Source organism: Coregonus lavaretus (genome assembly GCF_964263955.1).
Source record: "Coregonus lavaretus genome assembly, chromosome: 24".
In the NCBI taxonomy this organism is placed as follows: Eukaryota; Metazoa; Chordata; class Actinopteri; order Salmoniformes; family Salmonidae; genus Coregonus; species Coregonus lavaretus.
This window is the reverse complement of record NC_140011.1, coordinates 23,724,662-23,749,429: the sequence shown is the minus strand read 5'-3', so window position 1 is coordinate 23,749,429 and position 24,768 is coordinate 23,724,662. Positions and strand designations below refer to the sequence as shown.

The 24,768-nt window shown below is 45.0% G+C and overlaps 1 protein-coding gene across 1 annotated transcript in view; it reads left to right on the top strand.

Annotated features, from left to right (window-relative positions):
* Positions 1 to 19,752, top strand: part of LOC311099439 (mediator of RNA polymerase II transcription subunit 13-like) — a 111,810-nt gene extending 92,058 nt beyond the window's left edge. The window contains exons 24-39 of the mRNA XM_084140125.1: positions 582 to 796; positions 968 to 1,896; positions 2,444 to 2,623; positions 3,120 to 3,355; positions 3,536 to 3,761; positions 4,726 to 5,056; positions 9,583 to 9,844; positions 10,121 to 10,309; positions 12,025 to 12,248; positions 12,740 to 12,882; positions 13,169 to 13,327; positions 13,937 to 14,101; positions 14,556 to 14,707; positions 16,841 to 17,005; positions 17,154 to 17,281; positions 17,555 to 19,752. Coding sequence (XP_083996251.1) covers positions 582 to 796; positions 968 to 1,896; positions 2,444 to 2,623; positions 3,120 to 3,355; positions 3,536 to 3,761; positions 4,726 to 5,056; positions 9,583 to 9,844; positions 10,121 to 10,309; positions 12,025 to 12,248; positions 12,740 to 12,882; positions 13,169 to 13,327; positions 13,937 to 14,101; positions 14,556 to 14,707; positions 16,841 to 17,005; positions 17,154 to 17,281; positions 17,555 to 17,687 — 3,837 coding nt within the window. The 3' untranslated portion in view covers positions 17,688 to 19,752. The remainder of the gene's footprint in view (positions 1 to 581; positions 797 to 967; positions 1,897 to 2,443; positions 2,624 to 3,119; positions 3,356 to 3,535; positions 3,762 to 4,725; positions 5,057 to 9,582; positions 9,845 to 10,120; positions 10,310 to 12,024; positions 12,249 to 12,739; positions 12,883 to 13,168; positions 13,328 to 13,936; positions 14,102 to 14,555; positions 14,708 to 16,840; positions 17,006 to 17,153; positions 17,282 to 17,554) is intronic.
* Positions 19,753 to 24,768: the final 5,016 nt, after the last annotated feature.

The window sequence follows — 24,768 nt, the reverse complement described above, 5'->3', positions numbered from 1 at the left end:
GGGAGTTTTGGCTTTCCATGGTGACATCACCATGCGGTAAATTGGTTAATAGACCAATAACAAAGAGAGTTCCAAACCTCTCCGCAAATAACATCTCATTTACAGTTTTGTCTCACCACTTAGACCACTCCCAGACAGTCCCATCAAAATTCTTGCTAGAGAAAAAGTTATTTGCTAAAAAATTATTTTTGCCAATTTTAATGGCAATCTATTACAGTAAGGTACTTAAAGGTTACCCAGAAATTATTTTAAATTTATATAAAAACATCTGCATTGGGCCTTTAAAATAAAGTAGCTACAGGGCACTATGCAGCCTACCAGTGTTAATGTAAACCTTACTGCCTGGTTTGATCTTGTCTGATGTTGCTGTAGCATGTTTATACTGTACCTGCTGGCCTGGCCTGCCAGGGGACTTACTGGTATGTGGAACCAAATACCTGAACCTCTCAATACACCTCAAATCTCACAAAGCCTGTTTGAACTTATGACGGTGTTAATTAAGTGCTAATTGTCTCTCATTGTGACCTGTTACTGTGGGAACACATTTGCAATGAGCTCTCCTTCCCCATCCCCCTCTTCAGGACTTCTCATTTGTGTACCGTGTCCCCTCCGTCCAGCCACAGATGGGCTGCTCCATGTTTGCTCCGCTGCGGACCCTCCCCAGCCAGTGTCTGCCCCCCCTCAAGGTGCCTGACCAGTGTTACTACCGGCCCTCCTGGGCCCTGCTGCCCAAGATGGAGCACTACTCCTCCCTGCCGCCCTCTCATCACGCCTCCTTCATCAAAGATGGATATGTGTAAGTACTGTACCAGGGCTGGTTCTATTAAAATATTCATTAAACGTTACCATGCTGAATTTACAGCTATCAATAAACTGTTATGGAGGAGTTTTTATGTACAGTATAATTTGAAGGTTTGGGGATTTTGGTCTGTCTGATTACCAATTCCTTTGTGTGTGTGTCCTCCAGCAACGTCCCCAGTGTTGGGGACCAGGAGTATGCCCAGATGAGTGCCAGCGCCCTGTCCATGGGCACCACCGGTGGCATCCTCCCCTCGCCCTCCCCTGCCACCCCCCGCTTCTCTGTCCACACCCCTCGTACCCCCCGCACCCCCAGGGGCATAGGCACGGCCAGCGGGCAGGGCTCGGTGAAGCAGGAGGGCACCGGGACAGAGCTGAGCTCCCCTGCCTCCACGCCCTCCACCAGCCTGCCTATGAGCTCCGTAGCTGAGCCCCATACGTCCGGCCCCCCAATACCCGAGGCCCACAGCCTGTACGCCGCCCTGCTCCTCTCTGACTCGGTCCTCAACGTCTTCAAAGACCGCAACTTCGACAGCTGCTGCATCTGCGCCTGCAACATGAATGTGAAGGGCGCCGACGTGGGTGTGTACATCCCCGACTCCACGCTCGAGGACCAGTACCGCTGCATGTGCGGCTTCAGCGCCATCGTCAACCGTCGGCTGGCCCACGGCACAGGCCTCTTCCTGGAGGACGAGCTGGACATCTTTGGTAGGGGCTCGGAGGTGGGCCAGGCGGCCGAGAGGAGACTGGCGCTGTGCCGCAGAGACCCACCCATGGGAGACCCCCGGGCCAAGCGCCCCCAGGACTCCTCCCCTGCCCCTTCCTCTGTCATGGTGCTCCTCCAGCAGCAGTGCTCCCAGCCCATCTCCTCCCTGGCCTCCATGCACCTCCCTCCTTCCTGCTCCTGCAACGGCCGCCAGGGAGCCCTGCTCCAGAGCTGGATGTCTGACAAGCAGTGGGTGGATGGCAGTGATACGTGTGTGGAGTGTTACAACGCGCTGGTACAGGGGCAGCAGTATGTGGATAACCCCGCCGGAGGGAAAGTAGATCCGGCTGTTGTGAGGAGCAGCGCTCTACACTCCTGGCCTCACACCAATAGTAAGGAGGAGTGATCTGGCTGGGATAATAAAAGGATGCCAAAGGATGATACACTTTTAGAAAAAATTTGCTACCTAGAACCTTAAATGGTTCTTTCAGCTGTCCCCATAAGAGAACCGTTTGAAGAACCCTTTTTGGTTCCATGTAGAACCACAGAGGGTTCTACATGGAACCCAAAAGGGTTCTACCTGAAACCAAAAAGGGTTACCCTATGGGGACAGCCGAAGAACCCTTTTGGAACCCTTTTTTCTAAGAGTGTAGTAGTAGGAGGATGACAGTGGTGATGTCTATCTGCGGTGAACTGATTACAGAAAATTATAGAGACAAATGGCTTTTTTTATTATAATGGAAAAACAAACAAGATCAATCCATTCACTCAAAGTTCAAATCCATGTTTCTCTTTGTTAGTTTCGGACTGTTGTGTGATGTGACGTTCAATGTGTATGACGTATATTTATGTAATGTATGCATTTGTGTGCGTGTGTGTTCTTGTGTGTGTATGTGTGTGTGTTCTCGTGTGTGTGTGTGTCTCCTTGTCTCTCCCCAGTGCTGGACATCAGTATGCTGGCATCCCAGGACGTGGTGCGTATGCTGCTGTCCCTGCAGCCCTACCTCCAGGACGCCATCCAGAAGAAACGGATGGGCCGGACCTGGGAGAACATCCAGCACGTACAGGGACCGCTCACATGGCAACAGTTCCACAAGATGGCTGGACGAGGCTCCTACGGTAAGCCACCAGGGACACTGTTCATTTGATGTCTCTAGTGATTTGCTTTGTAGTGTATTTTAGCAGCCACATTAACTGTGGATGACTTTGGGCCTGACTTTCGTCTGGATTTCAGCATGTGATGTGAGATGCGAATTTAAGATTAGGAGTTTAGGAGTATGCCTGACAGAGTAGGCCCTACATTATATTATCAATATTGTCAGTACAAAGATATTTGATTTGGTTTGCACTGTATTTTAGCAGCCATGTGAACTGGATAAGAGCGTCTGCTAAATGACTAAAATGTAAATGTAAACTGTTGGTGACTGGATCATGCTCTTATGTCAATGTAGTAGTAGGTACTGTATTATATTGAGATTGCCAGTACAAGGATAACATGAGAAATGTAATCGAATAAGACCATTTATCAATTAGACCTCACCTCCTTTAACTAGTCCAGTCAAGCATCCCATAATGCATTACATTGTCTCACATGCATCATCTTTCTTCTGACCAGGGTCTGAGGAGTCGCCAGAGCCTCTGCCTATTCCCACCCTGTTGTTGGGCTATTACGACTACTACGACCGTAACTTCCTGGCGCTGTCGCCCCTGGCGCTGCCCTTCTGGGAGAAGCTGCTGTTGGAACCGTACGGGGGACAGAGAGACGTGGCCTTCCTGGTGCTCTGTCCCAACTCTGACACCCTGCTGGCCGGGGCACAAGTCTTCTTCCAGGAGCTCAGCGCTGTCTACGAGGTAGGTCCTGTCATCTACTGTATCACAACACTCTAGTCCAGTAAATTCTTACTTGTTGTTTCTTTCAGAATATACCATTATTACCAATAGATGTATGAATGTGTGAAGACGTATGAAAACAAGGTGAAATACTGTGTATGTGATCTATAGCCCTTGACCCCTACCTGTGTCCATTTTCAGACATGCCGGTTGGGGAAACACAGACCCCTGGCCAAGGTGTCCAAAGATGGCCTGGTGCGTGTGGGGGCAGTGGACACAGAGACAGAAACAGAGAAGGAGAAAGAGAAGGAGAGGCAGGAGGAGGAGCAGGTAGGCCAGTGGTTCACAGGGCCCTGGGCTGGACCGCAACACATCGACAACCTCAGAAAACTTCAACTCTACGCCCGAGCCTGCAGAAAGCATCTAGGTGAGAAACTGAGCTTTATGAGTGCATTCTATTTTATTCTATTCTATTCTATCATTTATGCTACTTATTAACCCTCCCCTTGTGATGTTTATGTGATGTAGACCTAACTCTCTATAGATACACTATATATACAAAAGTATGTGGACACACAGCCATGCAATCTCCATAGACAAACATTGGCAGTAGAATGGCCTTACTGAAGAGCTCAGTGATTTTCAACGTGGCACCGTCATAGGATGCCACCTTTCCAACAAGTCAGTTCGTCAAATTTCTGCCCTGCTAGAGCTGTCCCGGTCATGCTTCACCATCTGGCAGTCCGACGGACGAATCTGGGTTTGGCAGATGCCAGGAGAATGCTACCTGACCGAATGCATAGTGCCAACTGTAAAGTTTGGTGGAGGAGGAATAATGGTCTGAGGCTGTTTTTCATGGTTCGGGCTAGGCCCCTTAGTTCCAGTGAAGGGAAATCTTAACACTACAGCATACAATGACATTCTAGACAATTCTGTGCTTCCAACTTTGTGGCAACAGTTTGGGGGAGGCCCTTTCCTGTTTTAGCATGACAATGCCTCCATGCACAAAGCGAGGTCCATACAGAAATGGTTTGTCGAGATTGGTGTGGAAGAACTTGACTGGCCTGCACAGAGACCTGACCTCAACCTAATCGAACACCTTTGGGATGAATTGGAACGCCGACTGCGAGCCAGGCCTAATCGCCCAACATCAGTGCCCGACCTCACTAATGCTCTTGTGGCTGAATGGAAGCAAGTCCCCGCAGCAATGTTCCAACATCTAGTGGGAAGCCTTCCCAGAAGAGTGGAGGCTGTTATAGCAGCAAAGGGGGGACCAACTCCATATTAATGTCCATGACATACTTTTGGTCATATATTGTATAAATTGGTATTACACTAACTACTTAATGCATTTCAACTCTAACTTCTCCTCTATGTTTTCCTCTACCCAGGTCCACAGTTGTCTGCCCTATCTTTGGACAGCAGTCTGTTTATACCCCCCAAGCATCAGCCTCACTTAGCCCCTACGCCCTCTTCAGCCCAGCCTGCCCCCTCCTCCAGCCAGCCCCCCTCTGGCCCCGGGGTCCCTGCTGAGGGAGAGCCAGCGACCCCCCCAGCAGCCCCTAGCTCAGGAAGCACCCGCACCCCCACCCCCACGGCAGCAGCCTCATGCCAACCAGGCCCAGCAGAGATTACCCAAGGAGGGGCCGCTGAGGCCAAGAGTACCCCCAACGCCACACTACCACCACTCCCACCTAGCCAGCCAGCAGAGACCCCTGAGAGGTGAAGATCTATGCTAGGGCATATATGCTTCTACAGTGGGGATAACAAGTATTTGATACACTGCCGATTTTGCAGGTTTCCCTACTTACAAAGCATGTAGAAATCCAGAAAATCACATTGTATGATTTTTAAGTAATTAATTTGCATTTTATTACATGACATAAGTATTTGATACATCAGAAAAGCAGAACTTAATATTTGGTACAGAAACCTTTGTTTGCAATTACAGAGATCATACGTTTCCTGTAGGTCTTGACCAGGTTTGCACACACTGCAGCAGGGATTTTGGCCCACTCCTCCATACAGACCTTCTCCAGATCCTTCAGGTTTCGGGGCTGTCGCTGGGCAATACGGACTTTCAGCTCCCTCCAAAGATTTTCTATTGGGTTCAGGTCTGGAGACTGGCTAGGCCACTCCAGGACCTTGAGATGCTTCTTACGGAGCCACTCCTTAGTTGCCCTGGCTGTGTGTTTCGGGTCGTTGTCATGCTGGAAGACCCAGCCACGACCCATCTTCAATGCTCTTACTAAGGGAAGGAGGTTGTTGGCCAAGATCTCGCGATACATGGCCCCATCCATCCTCCCCTCAATACGGTGCAGTCGTCCTGTCCCCTTTGCAGAAAAGCATCCCCAAAGAATGATGTTTCCACCTCCATGCTTCACGGTTGGGATGGTGTTCTTGGGGTTGTACTCATCCTTCTTCTTCCTCCAAACACGGCGAGTGGAGTTTAGACCAAAAAGCTCTATTTTTGTCTCATCAGACCACATTACCTTCTCCCATTCCTCCTCTGGATCATCCAGATGGTCATTGGCAAACTTCAGACGGGCCTGGACATGCGCTGGCTTGAGCAGCGGGACCTTGCGTGCGCTGCAGGATTTTAATCCATGACGGCGTAGTGTGTTACTAATGGTTTTCTTTGAGACTGTGGTCCCAGCTCTCTTCAGGTCATTGACCAGGTCCTGCCGTGTAGTTCTGGGCTGATCCCTCACCTTCCTCATGATCATTGATGCCCCACGAGGTGAGATCTTGCATGGAGCCCCAGACCGAGGGTGATTGACCGTCATCTTGAACTTCTTCCATTTTCTAATAATTGCGCCAACAGTTGTTGCCTTCTCACCAAGCTGCTTGCCTATTGTCCTGTAGCCCATCCCAGCCTTGTGCAGGTCTACAATTTTATCCCTGATGTCCTTACACAGCTCTCTGGTCTTGGCCATTGTGGAGAGGTTGGAGTCTGTTTGATTGAGTGTGTGGACAGGTGTCTTTTATACAGGTAACGAGTTCAAACAGGTGCAGTTAATACAGGTAATGAGTGGAGAACAGGAGGGCTTCTTAAAGAAAAACTAACAGGTCTGTGAGAGCTGGAATTCTTACTGGTTGGTATGTGATCAAATACTTATGTCATGCAATTAAATCCAAATTAATGAATGTGATTTTCTGGATTTTTGTTTTAGATTCCATCTCTCACAGTTGACGTGTACCTATGATAAAAATTACAGACCTCTACATGCTTTGTAAGTAGGAAAACCTGCAAAATCGGCAGTGTATCAAATACTTGTTCTCCCCACTGTATATTGCTATTGATACAAAGATTGTGGGGGCTGTTTTGTTAGACTTCAGTGCGGCTTTTGACATTATCGATCATAGTCTGCTGCTGGAAAAATGTATGTGTTATGGTTTTACACCCCCTGCTATAATGTGGATAAAGAGTTACTTGTATAACAGAACACAGAGGGTGTTCTTTAATGGATGCCTCTCAAACAGAATCCAGGTAGAATCAGGAATTCCCCAGGGCAGCTGTCTAGGCCCCTTGCTTTTTTCCATCTTTACTAACGACATGCCACTGGCTTTGAGTAAAGCCAGTGTGTCTATGTATGCAGATGACTCAACACTATACACGTCAGCTACTACAGAAACTGAAATAACTGCAACACTTAACAAAGAGTTGCAGTTAGTTTCGGAATGGGTGGCAAGTGTAACCCTCTGTCAGTGGCTGATGTGGATGTGGTGTAGGAGTCAGGCGCAGGACACAGAAGCTACTTCCAACAGACTTTACTAGAAGACACGACAATACAAAGAAAAGGGCCTCAACAAAACAAGGAGGCGAGCGATTACGCAACAGTGCGCAAAAATACTCCAAATGCACAAGAATACGCAAAAGTGCGTCTGTACTCTAAACACAATAGAGCAAAATACCAGCACCTACGGACAGGCGGAACAATTACACACAACTCACTACAAACAAAACGAGACACTTATAGGGAACATAATTAACACTAAAAGGAAACAGGTGTACAAGGAAGACAAAACCAAACAAACATCGATAACATACAACGGTGGCAGCTAGTACTCCGGGGACGACGAACGCCGAAGCCTGCCCGAGCAAGGAGGAGGAGCAGCCTCGGCCGAAACCGTGACACCCTCTCACCAGGCTCGAATTTGACTCTCACAGTATTACCTTACTTAGAATATCTGAACAGCATGGGATATTAGGTGAGAAGGACATCGCCAATAAGAATCCCTATTGTAAACTTGCTAGGGTGAATGACAAATAGGGTATTAACTTCAGATAAAATGATTATAGACTTGGTTATTATTATAAGGATATGCTTTCCCATGCATTAAATGAAACTGAAACAGTAAATGACTCCACCAATACAACAGACATAAGGTTCAAGATCTATATTATCACATTTTCTATGTACCATATCAAAAGAAATAAAAATAATAAACCCCAATTATTTTTCCACAACCCCATGTCCAAATTATTTGAAGCTTGCTTAAACCCTGGGCGCGCGTTGGAGCTAAAAAAAATGACGACATACATAAAGTCCCGAAGTCCACCCCACATTTGTAGTTACTCACTACTTGTAGATAATGCCTCAGCAAAGTATAGCAGTTCCGTGCATGTGTCCTCACTAGATCCACAACGAACACAGCTATCAATGCAGCCAGTACTCCGTAGCAGCAACAGACATCCCGTGGAAACCCGAACTCGTTGATCGTCACAAGCAATTCTCTCCAAGTCTCGCACGATGCTAGGCTAACCTCTAGGATGTCGAATGTCTCCACAATGCGACGGCAGCTTCAGTCTCCACTAGGTCTTTCTTAACGAAATAATAACACTCTCTTATATAAATAAAATCAGGATTTCCCTTCAAAACTCTGTAGGTATGGTTTTGTTCTCTCTTTATCGTTTCCTTTAGTCGTTTTCCTTCACCAACCCCACTAACGTCTCTCCTCTCCCTTCTTTCAACCTTTTCCCTCTCTTTTCTTTTTCCCAGCAACCAGTCCACTCTCCCATTGGCCACAACTTAACAAGTTACCTCATTGGTCAAAACTTTGATACGTGGGAAACTTAAACTTAAAAGTAAACCAACCTATTCACTTGTACATTTTTGATACATTGCTTCAAAAGAAATGCATTAACGACATTACAAATCAGGAGCTATTCGATCACCTTTTAAATCTAATACCAATTAATTATAACAAATAAACTCCATACTTGGTTTTAGCAAGGGTATTACACTAGGAATAAGTTAGTCCTGAATATTTCCAAAACTAAAATCATTGTATTTGGGTCAAATAAATCACTAAACCCTAAACCTCAATTACATCTCGTAATGAATAATGTGGAAATGTAGCAAGTTGAGGAGACTAAACTGCTTGGAGTAACCCTGGATTGTAGACTGTCATGGTCAAAGCATATTGATACAACAGTAGCTAAGATGGGGAGAAGTATGTCCATAATTAAGCGCTGCTCTGCCTTCTTAACAACACTATCAACAAGGCTGGTCCTACAGGCCCTAGTTTTGTCGCACCTAGACTACTGTTCAGTAGTGTGGTCAGGTGCCACAAAGAGGGACTTGGGAAAATTGCAATTGTCTCAGAACAGGGCAGCATGGCTGTCCCTTAAAAGTGCACGGAGAGCTAACATTAATGACATGCATGTCAGTCTCTCCTGGCTCAGAGTGGAAGAGAGATTGACTTCATCACTGCTTGTTTTTGTAAGAGGTGTTGACAAGCTGAATGTACCGAGCTGTCTGTTTAAACTACTATCACACAGCTCGGAAACACATGCATAGCCCACAAGACATGCCACCAGAGGTCTCTTCATAGTCCCCAAGTCCAGAACAGACTATGGGAGGCGCACAGTACTACATAGAGCCATGACTACATGGAACTCTATTCCACATCAGGTAACTGATGTAAGCAGTAGAATCAGATAAAAAAAACAGGTAAAAATACACTTTATGGAACAACGGGGATTGTGAAGAGACACACACAAGGGTATAGTCACATGCATACGCACACATTGTGATATTGTTGTATGGTGGTATTAAACATTTTGTATTGTAGATGTGTAATAATGTCATATGATGTAGTGTTTAATATTTTGTTTTATATGTAATGTAAGTGCTTCAATATGTTTGGGGATCCCTAATAAATACAAATGACTATGTTATTATTCAGTATTCTATGTTATCATGATATTGGGATATTAATCATGTCTCCGCCCCCTTTACCAGTTTGGCGGAACGGGAGCGAATCGGCATCCCCACGCTGGCGGATTCGGCCGATAGCCACGCCCACCCCCCGGCCATCGTGATCTATGTGGTGGACCCCTTCCTGTGCTCAGGCGGAGCGAGGGATGGCGGAGGAGGAGGTGGAGAGGAGGAGGAGGGAGAGGAGGTGGAGGGGGGCAGTGTGTGGTTACTAGGGCTGCTGCGTTGCTACACAGAGATGCTACAGACATTGCCGGAGAGCATAAGACCAGCTCTGGTCTTACAGGTAGGATCAAATACTTAATTGTACTCTCTATAGCTTCTGTATGGTTGAATATTAATGATTATATAGATGAGAGACTGTGGGTAGCACCCTAATCCCTATATAGTGCACTCCTCTTGACCAGGACCCTCTGGTCAAATGGCATGTACTCTATACGGAATAGGGTGCCAAAACAGACATTGTCTGACGTGTCCTATCACGGCCAACAGTAATGAATATCTCCCCAGATCAATCTGCTCTCATACCAGAGTGTTCATTCATTCCCTATGTGTTGTCCAGGTGGTGCCATGTCAGTACCTGCTCCAGCCAGCCAGTGGTGAGAGCCCTCTGTACCTGCAGCACCTGCGCTCCCTGGCCTTCTCAACCTACTCCCAGTGCAGACGCCTCCTACCCACACAGACACACATCAAGTCTCTGACCGGTTTCGGCCCCGCCTCCACCCTAGAATCTGTGCTCAAGAGCCCAGAGGTAAGGCTTGGACAAACACACATTTATTGACATGTACACCCATTCAAACTCAGACCCAGGCTTCAAACACACTCACTCAGACACATAAGTGCCTACCCATTTATCTACACATCTCTCATCTATTTTTAACCCTATCACTCCCGAGACCCCATCAAAAATAGGCTTTTCATTTATCTGACCTTCATTTATCTGCACGTCCAGCCCTTATATTTAGCCTCACAGTGAAGTGGTTTATTATTTTATTTCCAGGACAACCAGGGCTACAAGTAGAACACAAAACAATTTGACATAAACACTTGCATTCATGAGTTTTATTGACAAATGTCAATAAAATAATTAAGGTCCGCCAAAGCAAAAACCTGATAAAAATGGATTTATATGAATGCTGTAAGTACATAAATTGTTTGCTCACTGGGAAATGAATATCCAACTAGTCAGTGACAACTGTGTGGAGTTTGTGACAGGAACTACTTGAGCTTATTACAGTATTATAGACACTATGTCCTGGGATTTCCTATGATCATCTATGTATAAGAACCCCTTACCTTCTAACGACTCTTGTGTAGCTTGTGGACATCATAGAGCAAAAATGTTGCATGTTCATGGGAGTCTCAGCTTTTTTCATAGATAGCTTTTAATAGTTTGTAGCTCAAACCATTCGGACTCTACAGATTTAGTATAAAACACGCGGCCCCCCTTCTATGGAGGACTAAAAGTGCCACAATTAAATAAATAAATACACCATTAAATAATTACTTAAATGTGTCATTAATTAATTAAAATTAGAATTAAATACATAAATGTGTAATTAAATGTGTCATTAATTAATTCAAATACCGATTCATTTTATGTAAAATACATATATAATTATTTCACTATTTACATTTACATTTCATGATCCTGCATTGCAGTGATTCATGAATTACTTAAAACTGTCAAACTGACCCATCAAAGTCAGTGGGCGGGGCTAACGCGAATCTAGTCTGATCCATTGCTTTGGTCTGAAGTAGAGTAGGCCAACCTGGATAGAGACAATGGAGGATCTCCGTGAACTTTCCAGGGAGTTGGTTAGAGACATTTTAAACTTAGCAGAGGATGTAGAAGCAGGACCTGCTGACATTATCCGGAATTGATTTGTCTTGGCTTGATGCAGAGGGTAACCAATCAGGCGTTAGGTTCCGCCTACCAACTTTTGATGGGTCAGTTTGACAGTTTTAAGTAATTCAGGAAGCACTCCAACGCAGGACCATGAAATGTAAATGTAAATAGTGAAATTATTATATATGTATTTTACATAAAATGAATCGGTATTTGAATTAATTAATGACACATTTAATAACACATTTATGTATTTAATTCTAATTTTAATTAATTAATGACACATTTAAGTAATTATTTAATGGTGTATTTATTTATTTAATTGTGGCACTTTTAGTCCTCCATACCCTTCAGGATCCGCCCTTGTTTCACAAACACAACTCTAGCTCAGCACCCGGTAATCACACAGACTAATGGTTGTTATCAAACACACAATGTTTAGAAGTGGTTAGAAATCCAAAACGCGGTGGTGTTACGGTGGGACTCATTGGGTTAACTTGTAAATAAACGCTTCAACTGTCTGACAATCCCACTCTCTTCCTCTCCCTCTCCCTCTCCCCCTCTCTCTCTCTCTCTCACTCTCTCACTCTCTCTCACTCCCCCTGTCCCCTCCCCAGCACCCCAGCCCTCTACTGGGCTACTCTCCCCTGTACATCCTGGGTCCTACCCGTGCCAAGCAGCCGGAGCCAGGGGAGGTGTGGGCAGAGATCCCTCCCAGGTACAACGTGCTGTTTGTGGGCTACTGCCTGTCCCACGACCAGCGCTGGATCCTGGTCTCCTGCACCGACCAACAGGGAGAGCTACTGGAGACCTGCATCATCAACATCGACGTGCCCAACAGGTACAGTCAATCAGTCAGTCACTCAGTCACTCAGTTACTTAGGGCCTGGGAGAGTGTAGGATACCTATGGAGAGGTGTTATAATGTAATATAATATGCCATTTAGCAGATGCTTTTATCCAAAGCGACTTACAGTCATGTGTGCATACATTTTTACGTATGGGTGGTCCCGGGGATCGAACCCACTACCCTGGCGTTACAGGCGCCATGCTCTACCAATTGAGCTACAGAGGACCACAATTGAGGTGTTGATGATAATGTGCTAGTTGTAGCTAATGTCAAACATAGGCTGGGATTTTTTGCATTTTATCCTTCATTATGTCTTCATAGTAGGCTAGGCTATATTATATTGAGTAAAGTAATACACTATTGTAGCATTTCGCAATCTGCAGGAGAATAGCATGCACCTATTTGGTTGTTGTATTAATACAGTTCATGATGCTATATAGACATTACCAAGCGTTCTTCTTGTCTCTCCCTGCTCCTCTTCAGAGCGCGGCGGCCCAAGGTCTCGGCCAGGAAGATGGGGCTGCAGAAGTTATGGGACTGGTGTGTCGGCATCATCCAGATGACCTCGCTGCCATGGAGGATCGTGATTGGTCGGCTGGGCAGACTAGGACACGGGGAACTGAAAGGTGAGTTCGGCATAGTACAGTATAGAATCCCTAAATCTGTCTCATTGTCCTTGCCGTTTGGTGTAGAAATCTCCAAGGTGGATCATGACAACGTTTAAGTTAAGCTGAAGCTGGTGATATTGTTACAAGTTTAGCACTGATTTTTCAAATCTCTATATTTTCAGCCACAGTATTTCAGTTGATCCAGAGGAGATGACAGTAGACTGTAGAACCATTCACTGTATTGACCTACCTCTCCCCCTCTCTCCTCCCCTCTCCCCCCTCTCCCAACCCTCCCTCCCTCCAGACTGGAGCGTTCTCCTGGGGGAGCACTCCCTCCACTCCATCAGTCGCCAGCTGAAGGAAGCGTGTCGTATGTGCGGCATCTCCTCCGCAGACTCCCCCTCCATCCTCAGCGCCTGCCTGGTTGCCATGGAGCCCCAGGGCTCCATCGTGGTGATGCCAGGTTAGCAACAGCAGCAGCAGCATCAGCACCGCTGGGCCGGCCCATGGATGATGTGTTTAATGTACCTTCCAGATCTAATAATCTAATAGACATAATTAATATATGTTTTAGAAGCTCACTCTAGGAGCCCTGGGGTTGCAGATACACCAGGATGTTATGACCCAAAGGTGAACAGTGTGATAGTATGTTTAGCCCCAATGCATAGTACAGTACAGAGGGATACAATCTTAATAGAGATGGCAGTAGTAATGGGTGGAGGGTAAACTCTGAACGACACCTAGGAATAGACATATTACTGCACTCAGGGAACACATTGAGCTGCCACACATTGAGGGAGCATTTTGAGCTGCCACACTCACTTCACAGCACACAGTAATGCAGACGTAGTGGAGATTGCAGTACTTTGAGCCAAGGTTAGGCCAAGTGGATTTTACAGTACAGACACTCTGCACTGTAACACATTGTGCACAGCAATACAAACTTTAGCACACTCAAATGATTTCATTGCCAGCACACAGCAAGCTCTATTGAGGTAAATCACAATACAACCTTACATAACATATTGATAATAAGTTGTTTGTTTGCGTGTGTGTGTGTGTGTGTGTGCAGATGCGGTTACAATGGGCTCGGTGTTTGGTCGCAGCACTGCCCTCAACCTGCAGACGTCCCAGCTGAACACCCCTCAGGATGCTTCCTGTACCCACATCTTGGTATTCCCCACCTCCGCCACCACCCAGCTGGCCGCCAGCTCCTACCCCACAGAGGACAACGCTGGTAAGGGCTCCACATTAGACCTCCATGTTAGCACCATGTACTCCCTAACTGGAGTGCATGGTGCATACTGTAGCACAATGCAGAGTGTTTTTAGATGCAAGGTTATTCAATACAACCAAGATGTTAGAGACAATAACATATCTAAAAAATATTTACTTGAGCTGGAAATCGCAAGGTTTAATATCAGTAACTAGCTTTTGTGTACTCAGTGTCTTACAGTTGCTGTTGCTGGATTTAATATTATGTGCAGTTCACACATTTCCCCACCAGAGTGCGCAATTGTCTAAGGATTGTTTGCATGCTCCCTTTGGAACTGTCACTGCTGTAATGGTTTTAGAAGAAGATACAGTGGACTACGCTGTGTAGTCTACACCTCTTGTGTATGACATCTGAAGTTACGTGTGTACATATGTGGCTGACTAGATAACTAACTATCTGCTGTGTTTGTCTCCAGACGACATGTTCGACCTGCCTTTCCCTGACGAGCTGGAGAATGACATAGGACATGACATTCTCAACCTTCACCCCTCCCCCAACACCTCCCCTGTACCCTCCCCTGGCTCCCCCTCTGGCATGGGGGGAAGCTCACACTTCCAGCATAACAGGGTGAGTTTAGGAACCAGGCTGTGACTCGATTCATGTGAATTATGCAGAACTTTTCCTGATACTGTTGGTGGCCATATGTCCTTTAGGACATTGGAATGTTCTAGAATCCTGCTTTAAAATAACAATGAGGGCCCAATTTAATCCGTATCGTGGAAATTCAGCTTTAGAGTGTGATTGAAATTTTAAGGCAATGTTCCCGCTTTAGAAGAGATTGCATTCACGGTAAACGCTGCATACAGTTGAAGTCGGAAGTTTACATACACTTAGGTTGGAGTCATTAAAACTTGTTTTTCAACCACTCCACAAATGTCTTGTTAACAAACTATAGTTTTGGCAAGTTGGTTAGGACATCTACTTTGTACATGACACAAGCAATTTTTCCAACAATTGTTTACAGACAGATTATTTCACTTATAATTCACTGTATCACAATTCCAGTGGGTCAGAAGTTTACATACACTAAGTTGACTGTGCCTTTAAACAGCTTGGAAAATTCCAGGAAAATGATGTCATGGCTTTAGAAGATTCTGATAGGCTAATTGACATCATTTGAGTCAATTGGAGGTGTACCTGTGGATGTATTTCAAGGCCTACCTTCAAACTCAGTGCCTCTTTGCTTGACATCATGGGAAAATCAAAAGAAATCAGCCAAGACCTCAGAAAAGAAATTGTAGACCTCCACAAGTCTGGTTAATCCTTGGGAGCAATTTCCAAACGCCTGAAGGTACCACATTCATCTGTACAAACAATAGTACCCAAGTATAAACACCATGGGACCACGCAGCCATCATACCGCTCAGGAAGGAGACACGTTCTGTCTCCTAGAGATGAACGTACTTTGGTGCGGAAAATGCAAAATCATTCCCAGAACAACAGCAAAGGACCTTGTGAAGATGCTGGAGGAAACAGGTACAAAAGTATCTATATCCACAGTAAAGAAAAGTCCTATATCGACATAACCTGAAAGGCCGCTCAGCAAGGAAGAAGCCACTGCTCCAAAACCGCCATAAAAAAGCCAGACTACGGTTTGCAACTGCACATGGCGACAAAGATCGTACTTTTTGGAGAAATGTCCTCTGGTCTGATGAAACAAAAATACAACTGTTTGGCCATAATGACCATAGTTATGTTTGGAGGGAAAAAGGGGTGGCTTGCAAGCCGAAGAACACCATCCCAACCGTGAAGCACGGGGGTGGCAGCATCGCGCTGTGGGGGTGCTTTGCTGCAGGAGGGACTGGTGCACTTCACAAAATAGATGGCATCATGAGGAAGGAAAATTATGTGGACATATTGAAGCAACATCTCAAGACATCAGTCAGGAAGTTAAAGCTTGGTCGCAAATGGGTCTTCCAAATGGACAATGAACCCAAGCATACTTCCAAAGTTGTGACAAAATGGCTTAAGGACAACAGTCAAGGTATTGGAGTGACCATCATAAAGCCCTGACCTCAATCCTATAGAAAATGTGTGGGCAGAACTGAAAAAGCGTGTGCGAGCAAGGAGGCCTACAAACCTGACTCAGTTACACCAGCTCTGTCAGGAGGAATGGGCCAAAATCCAACCAACTTATTGTGGGAAGCTTGTGGAAGGCTACCCGAAACGTTTGACCCAAGTTAAACAATTTAAAGGCAATGCTACCAAATACTAATTCAGTGTATGTAAACGTCTGACCCACTGGGAATGTGATGAAACAAATAAAAGCTTAAATAAATAATTCTCTCTACTATTATTATGACATTTCACATTCTTAAAATAAAGTGGTGATCCTAACTGACCTAAGACAGGGAATTTTTACTCGGATTAAATGTCAGGAATTGTGAAAAACTGAGTTTAAATGTATTTGGCTAAGGTGTATGTCAACTTCCGACTTCAACTGTATGTCGCCTCAATCGGAAATTACCTTAACATTTCTATCGCGGAATCTGTAACGCTTCAGTGATACAGATTGAATAGTTTATGCCTGTGTTATGGTGTGGCGCTATGGTCCATAACTAAAATCCTATGGTGTACTTCAGTAATGTTCAGTGCACAGGCATCTGTGATAGTCGAAAATAGAGCAGCTGTGTGGTCTGGTCTTTGGCAGCCATGTTGCCCCCAGTATTAATGTTCCTTCTATCCCATGTGCTCCTCCAGAGTCAGGGAGAGAGGCTTCTGTCCAGGGAGAACCCTCCAGAGGAGCTGAAGCAGCAGCCTCTAGCCCTGGGATACTACGTCTCCACTGCCCAGGCCGACAGCCTGCCTCACTGGTTCTGGGCCTCCTGCCCTCAGGCTCAGAACCAGTGTCCACTCTTCCTCAAGGTAAGGGATCCATGTACTCGTTGATTTTGTTTGCGCTCGTGGGGATGGGGGGGGGGTGTATGTCTGTGCGTGCGTGTGCGTTCATTCTTTTGTGTGTGTTTGTACATCTGTGTGTGTTCAGCACTTACCCTGTGTTTTTCCCCTCCAGGCATCCCTACACCACCACATCTCCATCGCCACAGCCCAATCAGACGAGCCCAACCAGACGAGCTCAGACAAGACGACTAAGAGGACGGCTCACCCTCTGGACTCCAAGACCACCTCTGACGTGCTCAGGTTAGTAGGTCTCTGCTGTATGCCCTTTACCCACTGCCCATCCCATCCTACCTTCTCCTACTGTATAACAACCTAACATCTCCTCTTCTCTCACTCCGATACATAGGTTGTCGTTGTCACTGACTTGTCCTCTGTGGTGAAGTAGTAGCTGTATGCCTGCATCATTTGTAGGCTGTAGAGGACAACACTTCATCTACTATGATGTATGTTCACGTTATGTGTTCTCTACTCTAACCCCAAACCCTGGTCCTCATGTCTTGCGTCCTATTGTAGGTTTGTGTTGGAGCAGTACAACGCCCTCTCGTGGCTGACGTGTAACCCTGCCACCCAGGACCGCCGCTCCTGCCTGCCTGTCCACCTAGCCGTGCTCACACAGATGTACAATGCCGTCCTCAACATGCTTTAGCAATGGGACTTACTAATGGACGGCTGAGGAAACTGACTATTGTACAATCCATGGCCTCTAAGGTCATGTGTGCCTGCCTGCAATGCCTCTGTTTGGACACCAGAGAGCGCTAGAGGTCTGTTTTATTTCTTTCCCTGGATGGACACATAGAACGAGACTTATGGACCCCTTTTACACCTGGTGTTGTCATGCGATCTGTGATCGAATTGTGGCCATATTTCAGTGGATTGATGGCCAAAATGGTGGCAGGAGGACAACAGATGGTCCTTGGTTGGGAAAACAACCAAATGCCTATGTACAGTACAGACTTTTGAACATGAACAGTTTGGTCAGCCGTGAGACCAGCCTAGTGCAATTCTTACCTTTAGAAAACGTTTCTTGTAAGATGTGGTGATGTGCCAACAACCATTGTACTTTGAAAAGGCACATACAGCCTGAGAGAGAAGATGGAGATATCCAACTATGCCCTTTTTATTGTCATAATAGGACATTTCAGTGTTACACTTGTCATTATCAGATCAGCATTGTTGTACAGGAGGACTTTTCACCCTGTTCCTGTGAGACTGAAGATTTTTGAAGCCATGGAGGAAACATGTTAAAGGGTGGACTATGTGACCTACAGTATTGTCCTGCATGAAGACTTGGACCATCTCCCTTACCAGCCATGACAGTGATACCCCGGGAGCTATAAAAGCCTGATGTAGGATGGGAGCCTGGGAGTCACATGCATAAGGATCCTGTATCTGCCCCCCACTGCACAACCAGGGAACCAACTGACCACAGCAAAACAGCAGCTTCCTACCTTCAATTTGACACATTTGTAAAGAACTGTGGTTGTAATGGCTCAAAGTTTAGTAATGGAATTCATACCAACATTCATAAGAGGGTGAAGAACACGACAATTTCCTATGAGGGCAAAGCATTTGATAATGGCTCTTTTACCTTACGTTTGGAAGTTTCAATTGTATTGCTGTAGATATGAACACTGAATACTATTTGACAAATAATGAACAGAGGTTCTTGTTTATAGTGTAAAACTGACATTTGCAAAGAATTTAGACTTATTTTTAATATTTAAAACTACATTTTGAAGACAAAAAAATTATCAAGGCCCTTTCCAAATTTAATATCAATCGCCTTTGGGTCGGAAATGGAAATTGTCCTTTTAAAGGAAATTGTAACAAAAATTGTTAAAATGCCATATTTATATATAGTATATAATGCATATAAATTCAAATATATATATATGTATATATATATATATATATATGTATATATATATATGTATATATATATATATATATTACCTCTCTAAAACAGCCACATATGATGGTGGTGGGGGTTTATACATAACTTTCTTTTTGAAGAGGCAAATACAGTATACATCTTTTATTAAAGACAATGCATTTTAGTTCTATACTTTTAAACTTTTTCAATTATTGAAATGTTGACTTTTAGCCTTTTTATTGAATCAGTTTAAGTTAAGGTTCTTAATACTGCAAAGATATATTTATAAAGTGTCTCTCTTCTCCAGCGAAATAAACTTGAAATAGATAATAGACTTCAATGTTATGTATTTGAGAATTACTTGGGTGTTGTATATTTAACTAATATGCTTTACTTCAGTGGTGGTCCCAAATGATGTCAAGCAAACCATCAGAAAAGCCTATTTCTTGAGCTCCTCCACTCAAACAGCCCTGCTATTTGTACAATTCCTAGCATGTTTGTATAAACTTTTCAGCTGTGTTTTTGGAATTTCTCAAAGCTGTACATTTCATGCTGGTTTGATTTACTTTATATTAAGTGATTCCTATAAAGTATTTTTTGGCGCTGGCTTTTTCAAATATAAATATATGCATATGAAGTCTCATTCAAATACAGCCAAGGGTGTAATGCCAATAAATGTACACTAAAGTACAAAAGAGGAAAAGTTTGCAAATTTGTTACATCTGCCATCACTTTGAATATGAGACAGATCGATCTTGGAGAAGAGATCTGTGACTTTTACACTCTTTTTTTAGTAAATTATTAAAACTCTTGACAAATAAATTCCCCTTTGAGTGTGTGTGTTCTTCTAGACGCTATCTTATTTGACACTGGCTTCTTTAATCTTTTGATATCTTTATATGATTTGGGACAGTGCCACCCAGAGCACTCTCATTAAATTTGAGACAGGCAGCGTGATTAGTCCCAGACATTGATTCCATTGCCATGTTGTCACACTGATTATATGTCAAGTGTTGGAATGGTGTGGCGTATCAATGTTCTGCTATCTGCCTTCAAGTAGAAGGGAGGAGAGGGGAGGAGAGGAGAGGGCCTGTTAGCATGTTTCAATGCTTTCCCTCTGTTCTGTCAACACAGGGGCCTGTGAATTGGATCAACACCTCGGACCTCTCTCACATTTACATTGTAATCATTTAGCAGATGCTCTTAACCAGATGAACTTACAGTTAGTGAGTGCATACATTTTCATACTGGCCCCCCGTGGGAATCGGACCCACAACCCTGGCGTTGCAAACGCCATGCTCTACCAACTGAGCTACACGGGACCTCCATATTGGAGGCTATGTGGGAGACATCCTGAGAGCTGCCCTCCATATTGGAGACTATGTGGGAGACATCCTGAGAGCTGCCCTCCATATTGGAGACTATGTGGGAGACATCCTGAGAGCTTCCCTCCATATTGGAGACTATGTGGGAGACATCCTGAGAGCTTCCCTCCATATTGGAGACTATGTGGGAGACATCCTGAGAGCTTCCCTCCATATTGGAGACTATGTGGGAGACATCCTGAGAGCTGCTCTTTAGTGTTACTGTTACATTAACACCATATCATCAACAGCCCTTATCAGTGATGATTATCAGTATGACACCGTTGTGCTAACATATACAGTTCTGTTTCTGACTCATTGAAACAAAACAGAAACATGACTGATGCTGCCTTGCCTTGCACCTCACTGGTTTCATTCGTTCATATATCTGTATATATACACAGTACATACTGTACACATACAGTATATCTGTTTTTCTGTGCCACAGGTCAGGACTAAGGTTATACACTATGGCTCCTTTCATATGTAATTCATGTTTTTGGAGGAACATTTTGTGGTCACATTGACCTTCACTTTAGCAGTGACACTCAGAGACAGTTGTATGTGTCCGTGACAGACTGAGACAGAGTGCCGGGGCAGTGCCACACGCTCTCTATGCAAAACAAGGCGTTCCCACATCAATGCCCCATCAAAATGCCAGCTCTTAGTCACAATTTACCTGATGAGCCATCTATCAACCCAGCTGAAGGCTACTGTAAGCTCCAGGCCAGCGGCACCACTGAATTTTGATTAAGTCAACAGCGTGCTGATTGAGACGTTGTCCTGCCTCTGCATGTCTTCAACTCATCACACAAATGAGGGTCGGTCGGTCACAATGCCAAATGGTACAGCTTGGCTGGTGACACGCTGTGTTGAAACAGGCATAGTAAGAGCACGTCTATTAGATATATTCTAATCAATCAGATAAAGGAAAAATAAGTTCTGTAGGACCAGCTGTTTTCAAGGTGCACCCTTTTTGTGTCAGCGTATTTAATGATTTTAAAGCACCACATCCTGTGGCTTTAGAGTGCAGGTTAGAGGGGAAGAGTGCTGTTGTGTTTCGGAGAGTGCAGGACTCAGGAGCATGAGTGCACGGAAGTGTTGCCTAATGATTCTCCCTCCAGCCAGAGTGGAGGTCAGAGACTCAGGGTCAAATTAAAAGTCAAGCTGTAAGGCAGCAGGCACAGGGAGGAGGAGGATGATGGAGGTCTGGTGAAAAGCGCTGAAGAGTCACTCCCGGTGTGGCAAGGCTGTCTAATGGCCACTGCTCGGCCGCGCCGAGAGGAAGTTGACTAATTGAGTTGTTGCGTTATCCACAGATGGCCTATTAAGACATGTCCATTCACCTGCTACAGTATGTGCCTCACCGCCACTCGCGGCTGCAGTCAAATGGTCTCCAGACTGGACAATGGAACCGAGGAGCGGCCCTGAAAATGAGGCTATTAGCGCAAATACAATTAGCACTCAATTACAGTTTATCCCCTTCTGAAAAACGTCAGCCTAAATGGGGGACAAGGTTCTCTATAATGGTACCGTATGAGGTCACTATAGAGGTTCAATGATGTTAACCCCCTGTATCCTTTCCCCCAACAAAATAGGAAGAATTTGCAGATAGATTTGGTATATTTAGGTTATAAATGTGCAGGCTGCAGGGAAAACAAGGAACGACTTCTGAAAAAAGAAAGGGTAGCGCTTGGACAGTCCTCTACAACTAAATGCCCACTAACCCAAACCCTAGCTTCATGTCCACATCCCAGTTCAACCCTCACCCTCAAACCTAACCCTATAGTAATACATTGCACTTACAGCACTAATGCCAAACCTAACCCTAACCCTAACCAAGCTGTTGCGTGTCAATTGATTTGCAGTTAGTGGTTTGTTGATAGTTTTATCATCTATAGACCATCCATAGTGTGACCTAGGTTTATACATGTTACCTACAATAGTGTTGGTGTCAAAAGCTAGGTGACGATAAGACAGACTGTTCTGACATTCACATTTCAGTATGTTTTCTTCACAACAACTTGTGTTTCCCTCTTCACACATTGTAGCCTGAAGTGAACAGAGCTTATCAGGCCGTCGTTTCCTCAGCCAGGCAGATTGTCGCTCCAGATGCTCTGTGAGACTGTTTCACTTCCAGGCGTGACTTTAGTGAGAGTGCCGTTTGCTGTTTTGACATCTCCTCTTCCTCAGATGTGGAGGCAGCTGGGGGCTGTACCTTCACTGTTTTGGTGTGGATATGGAGATGGTGTGTGTGTGCGCCCGTTTGTGTGTGTGTGTGCGCCCGTGTGTGTATGTGTTTGGGGTCTCTTTCATGCGGGAACCTGGGACGATCATATCCCCCCCCACCCCTCGGTACTTGGTGTGTGTGTGTGCCTGTGTATGTGTATGTATGTGTGTACCCATGTGTGTGTATGTGTTTGGGTCTCTGTCATGCGGTGAACCTGGGATGAACTTGCCCCTCAATCCCCCCCGCTCCCCCCCGCACACACACACACACTTTAGAGTTGGTGGTCTGTCTGGCTGTCTGTGTGTCTGTCTAGTCCAGGACCAGGGGTCTCCCCCACTCCGGATGTCTGTGTGGTGTCTGTCATGGCCGGGGACAACGTGGTGGGTCTGATTTGGAGCTGAGTCCTGATATTCCGGGGGTCACAGAGAGGTCAGGGGAGGGACTGGAGCCGTGCAGTAGGTCAGGGTTGATGCTCATAGCATTGGAGGGGGGCATGGGTAGTCTGGGCTGGAGTTATTTGTGGTTCTGTGGGGTTTATAAGGTGACAGGTGCAGACTCTGATTCATCATCAGTCCAACACCAAAGGGCCACTCATGCAGACAGATAGACAGACACACATACACAGAGGCATGGTGTCAGGGTAGCAATGGCTAGAAGGGGGCTCTGGTCTCTGTGAGTCGCACCCCACCAGACACCCTGGACTTGACTGCTCCTGGAGCTATGATCTGGAGGGACTGCTGCTTAGGGTCATGGCAGGATTCTCCTCCATGCTTCACATTGTTTTCATATTTATTGCACAGACACGTTTTAGATGTTGCTGTTCAAAGGCAACACTGTGGGTAGGTAGCCCCAGAAGGTCATCTTTGAATGGTCTGATGAGAAGATTTATGACCACTGTAGAGGGTCAGTCAGTCACATTCTGGGGCAGGGGCTGGCCATCACAGGAGGTTGTGGCACCTTAATTGGGGAGGACAGGCTCGTGGTAATGGCTGGAGCGGAATGAGTGGAATGGTATCAAATACATCAAACACATTGTTTGATGCCATTCCATTCGCTCTCTTCCAGACATTATTATGAGCCGTCCTACCCTCAGCAGCCTACACTGCTTTCCATTCACCATGACCACATGTCTACTATGTGCCTCAGTTACTGATGTGTCCAGTTAAAATCATTACCTGTAAAACATCACCTTAAAGGGTTAGACCACGGCACCTTCTATAGCAGGGATCATCAACTAGATTCAACCGCTGGCCAATTTTTTATTGAGCGGATGGACGGAGGGCTAGAACATAATTACAAATAATTTGTAGACTGCCAATTGACTGAAAGAAGCCCCAAACAGATAACATTTAGACTAAAACATAATAATTTCAAACCTTGCTTACATTTGTAGACGATCAAGTGTCTCTGTATTATGTGTGGGAATACTTGGGAACAGATTTCCAACATTTTAATCACTTGGAGCTGAGATCCTGGGGTTTTTACAGTTTTATGCAAAACCATGAAAAAAAAAATATATATATATATAAAAAAAAAATATATATATATATATATATATATATATATACTTTTTTGGCTGAGAAAACTTGGGGGGTTCAAATATAACCACTAGCAGGCCGCCATGGGGTACCCTGTTCTATAAACTATAATATGATAAAAGATTATGAACATGGATGTCTTATTATTCAAAAGTGTCATGATATTTCATTTTTGTAAACTAATTATCCTACGTTTAACTCCCATAGAGAAAAAAATTAACAACACACCCAAAATCCTAGTGAAACATCATTATTTTCTAAGTGGAGCAAGTACTGTATCTAATATTAGCCCTAATATTATTTCATAAGATCGATCTCCAGTCTCCCTGTGTGAGGCTTGCCAGCCAGGCAGTCTAAAGCCTGTGTTATCTTCCAGATGGCTACAAGGTCTAGCTCCTGCAAAGCTTCCCCTCCAAGCGGAGAGCCATCAAAGGCTTTTGTTTACAGGCTCCCTGTTGAAGCGATGAAAAATCTGCCAATTTGGCAGCCTGTTGGAAAACATCTGATTTTGTCGGCAAGTGTTTTCGGAATCTGTTCTACATTTGCATAAATAGTTTTTGTTTCGGGGGCCTAAAAGGAGTGCGCAGCGACAGAGTTGCAGTTTCCCTTCCTGTAAATATCTCATTCGCAGGGTATTACATCCTTCAGGCCAAACGAAAACTCCACTTAACACTTCAGCCAAAGTAAATAGAGGGAGATAAAAGCGCTGGGGACTTCAAAGC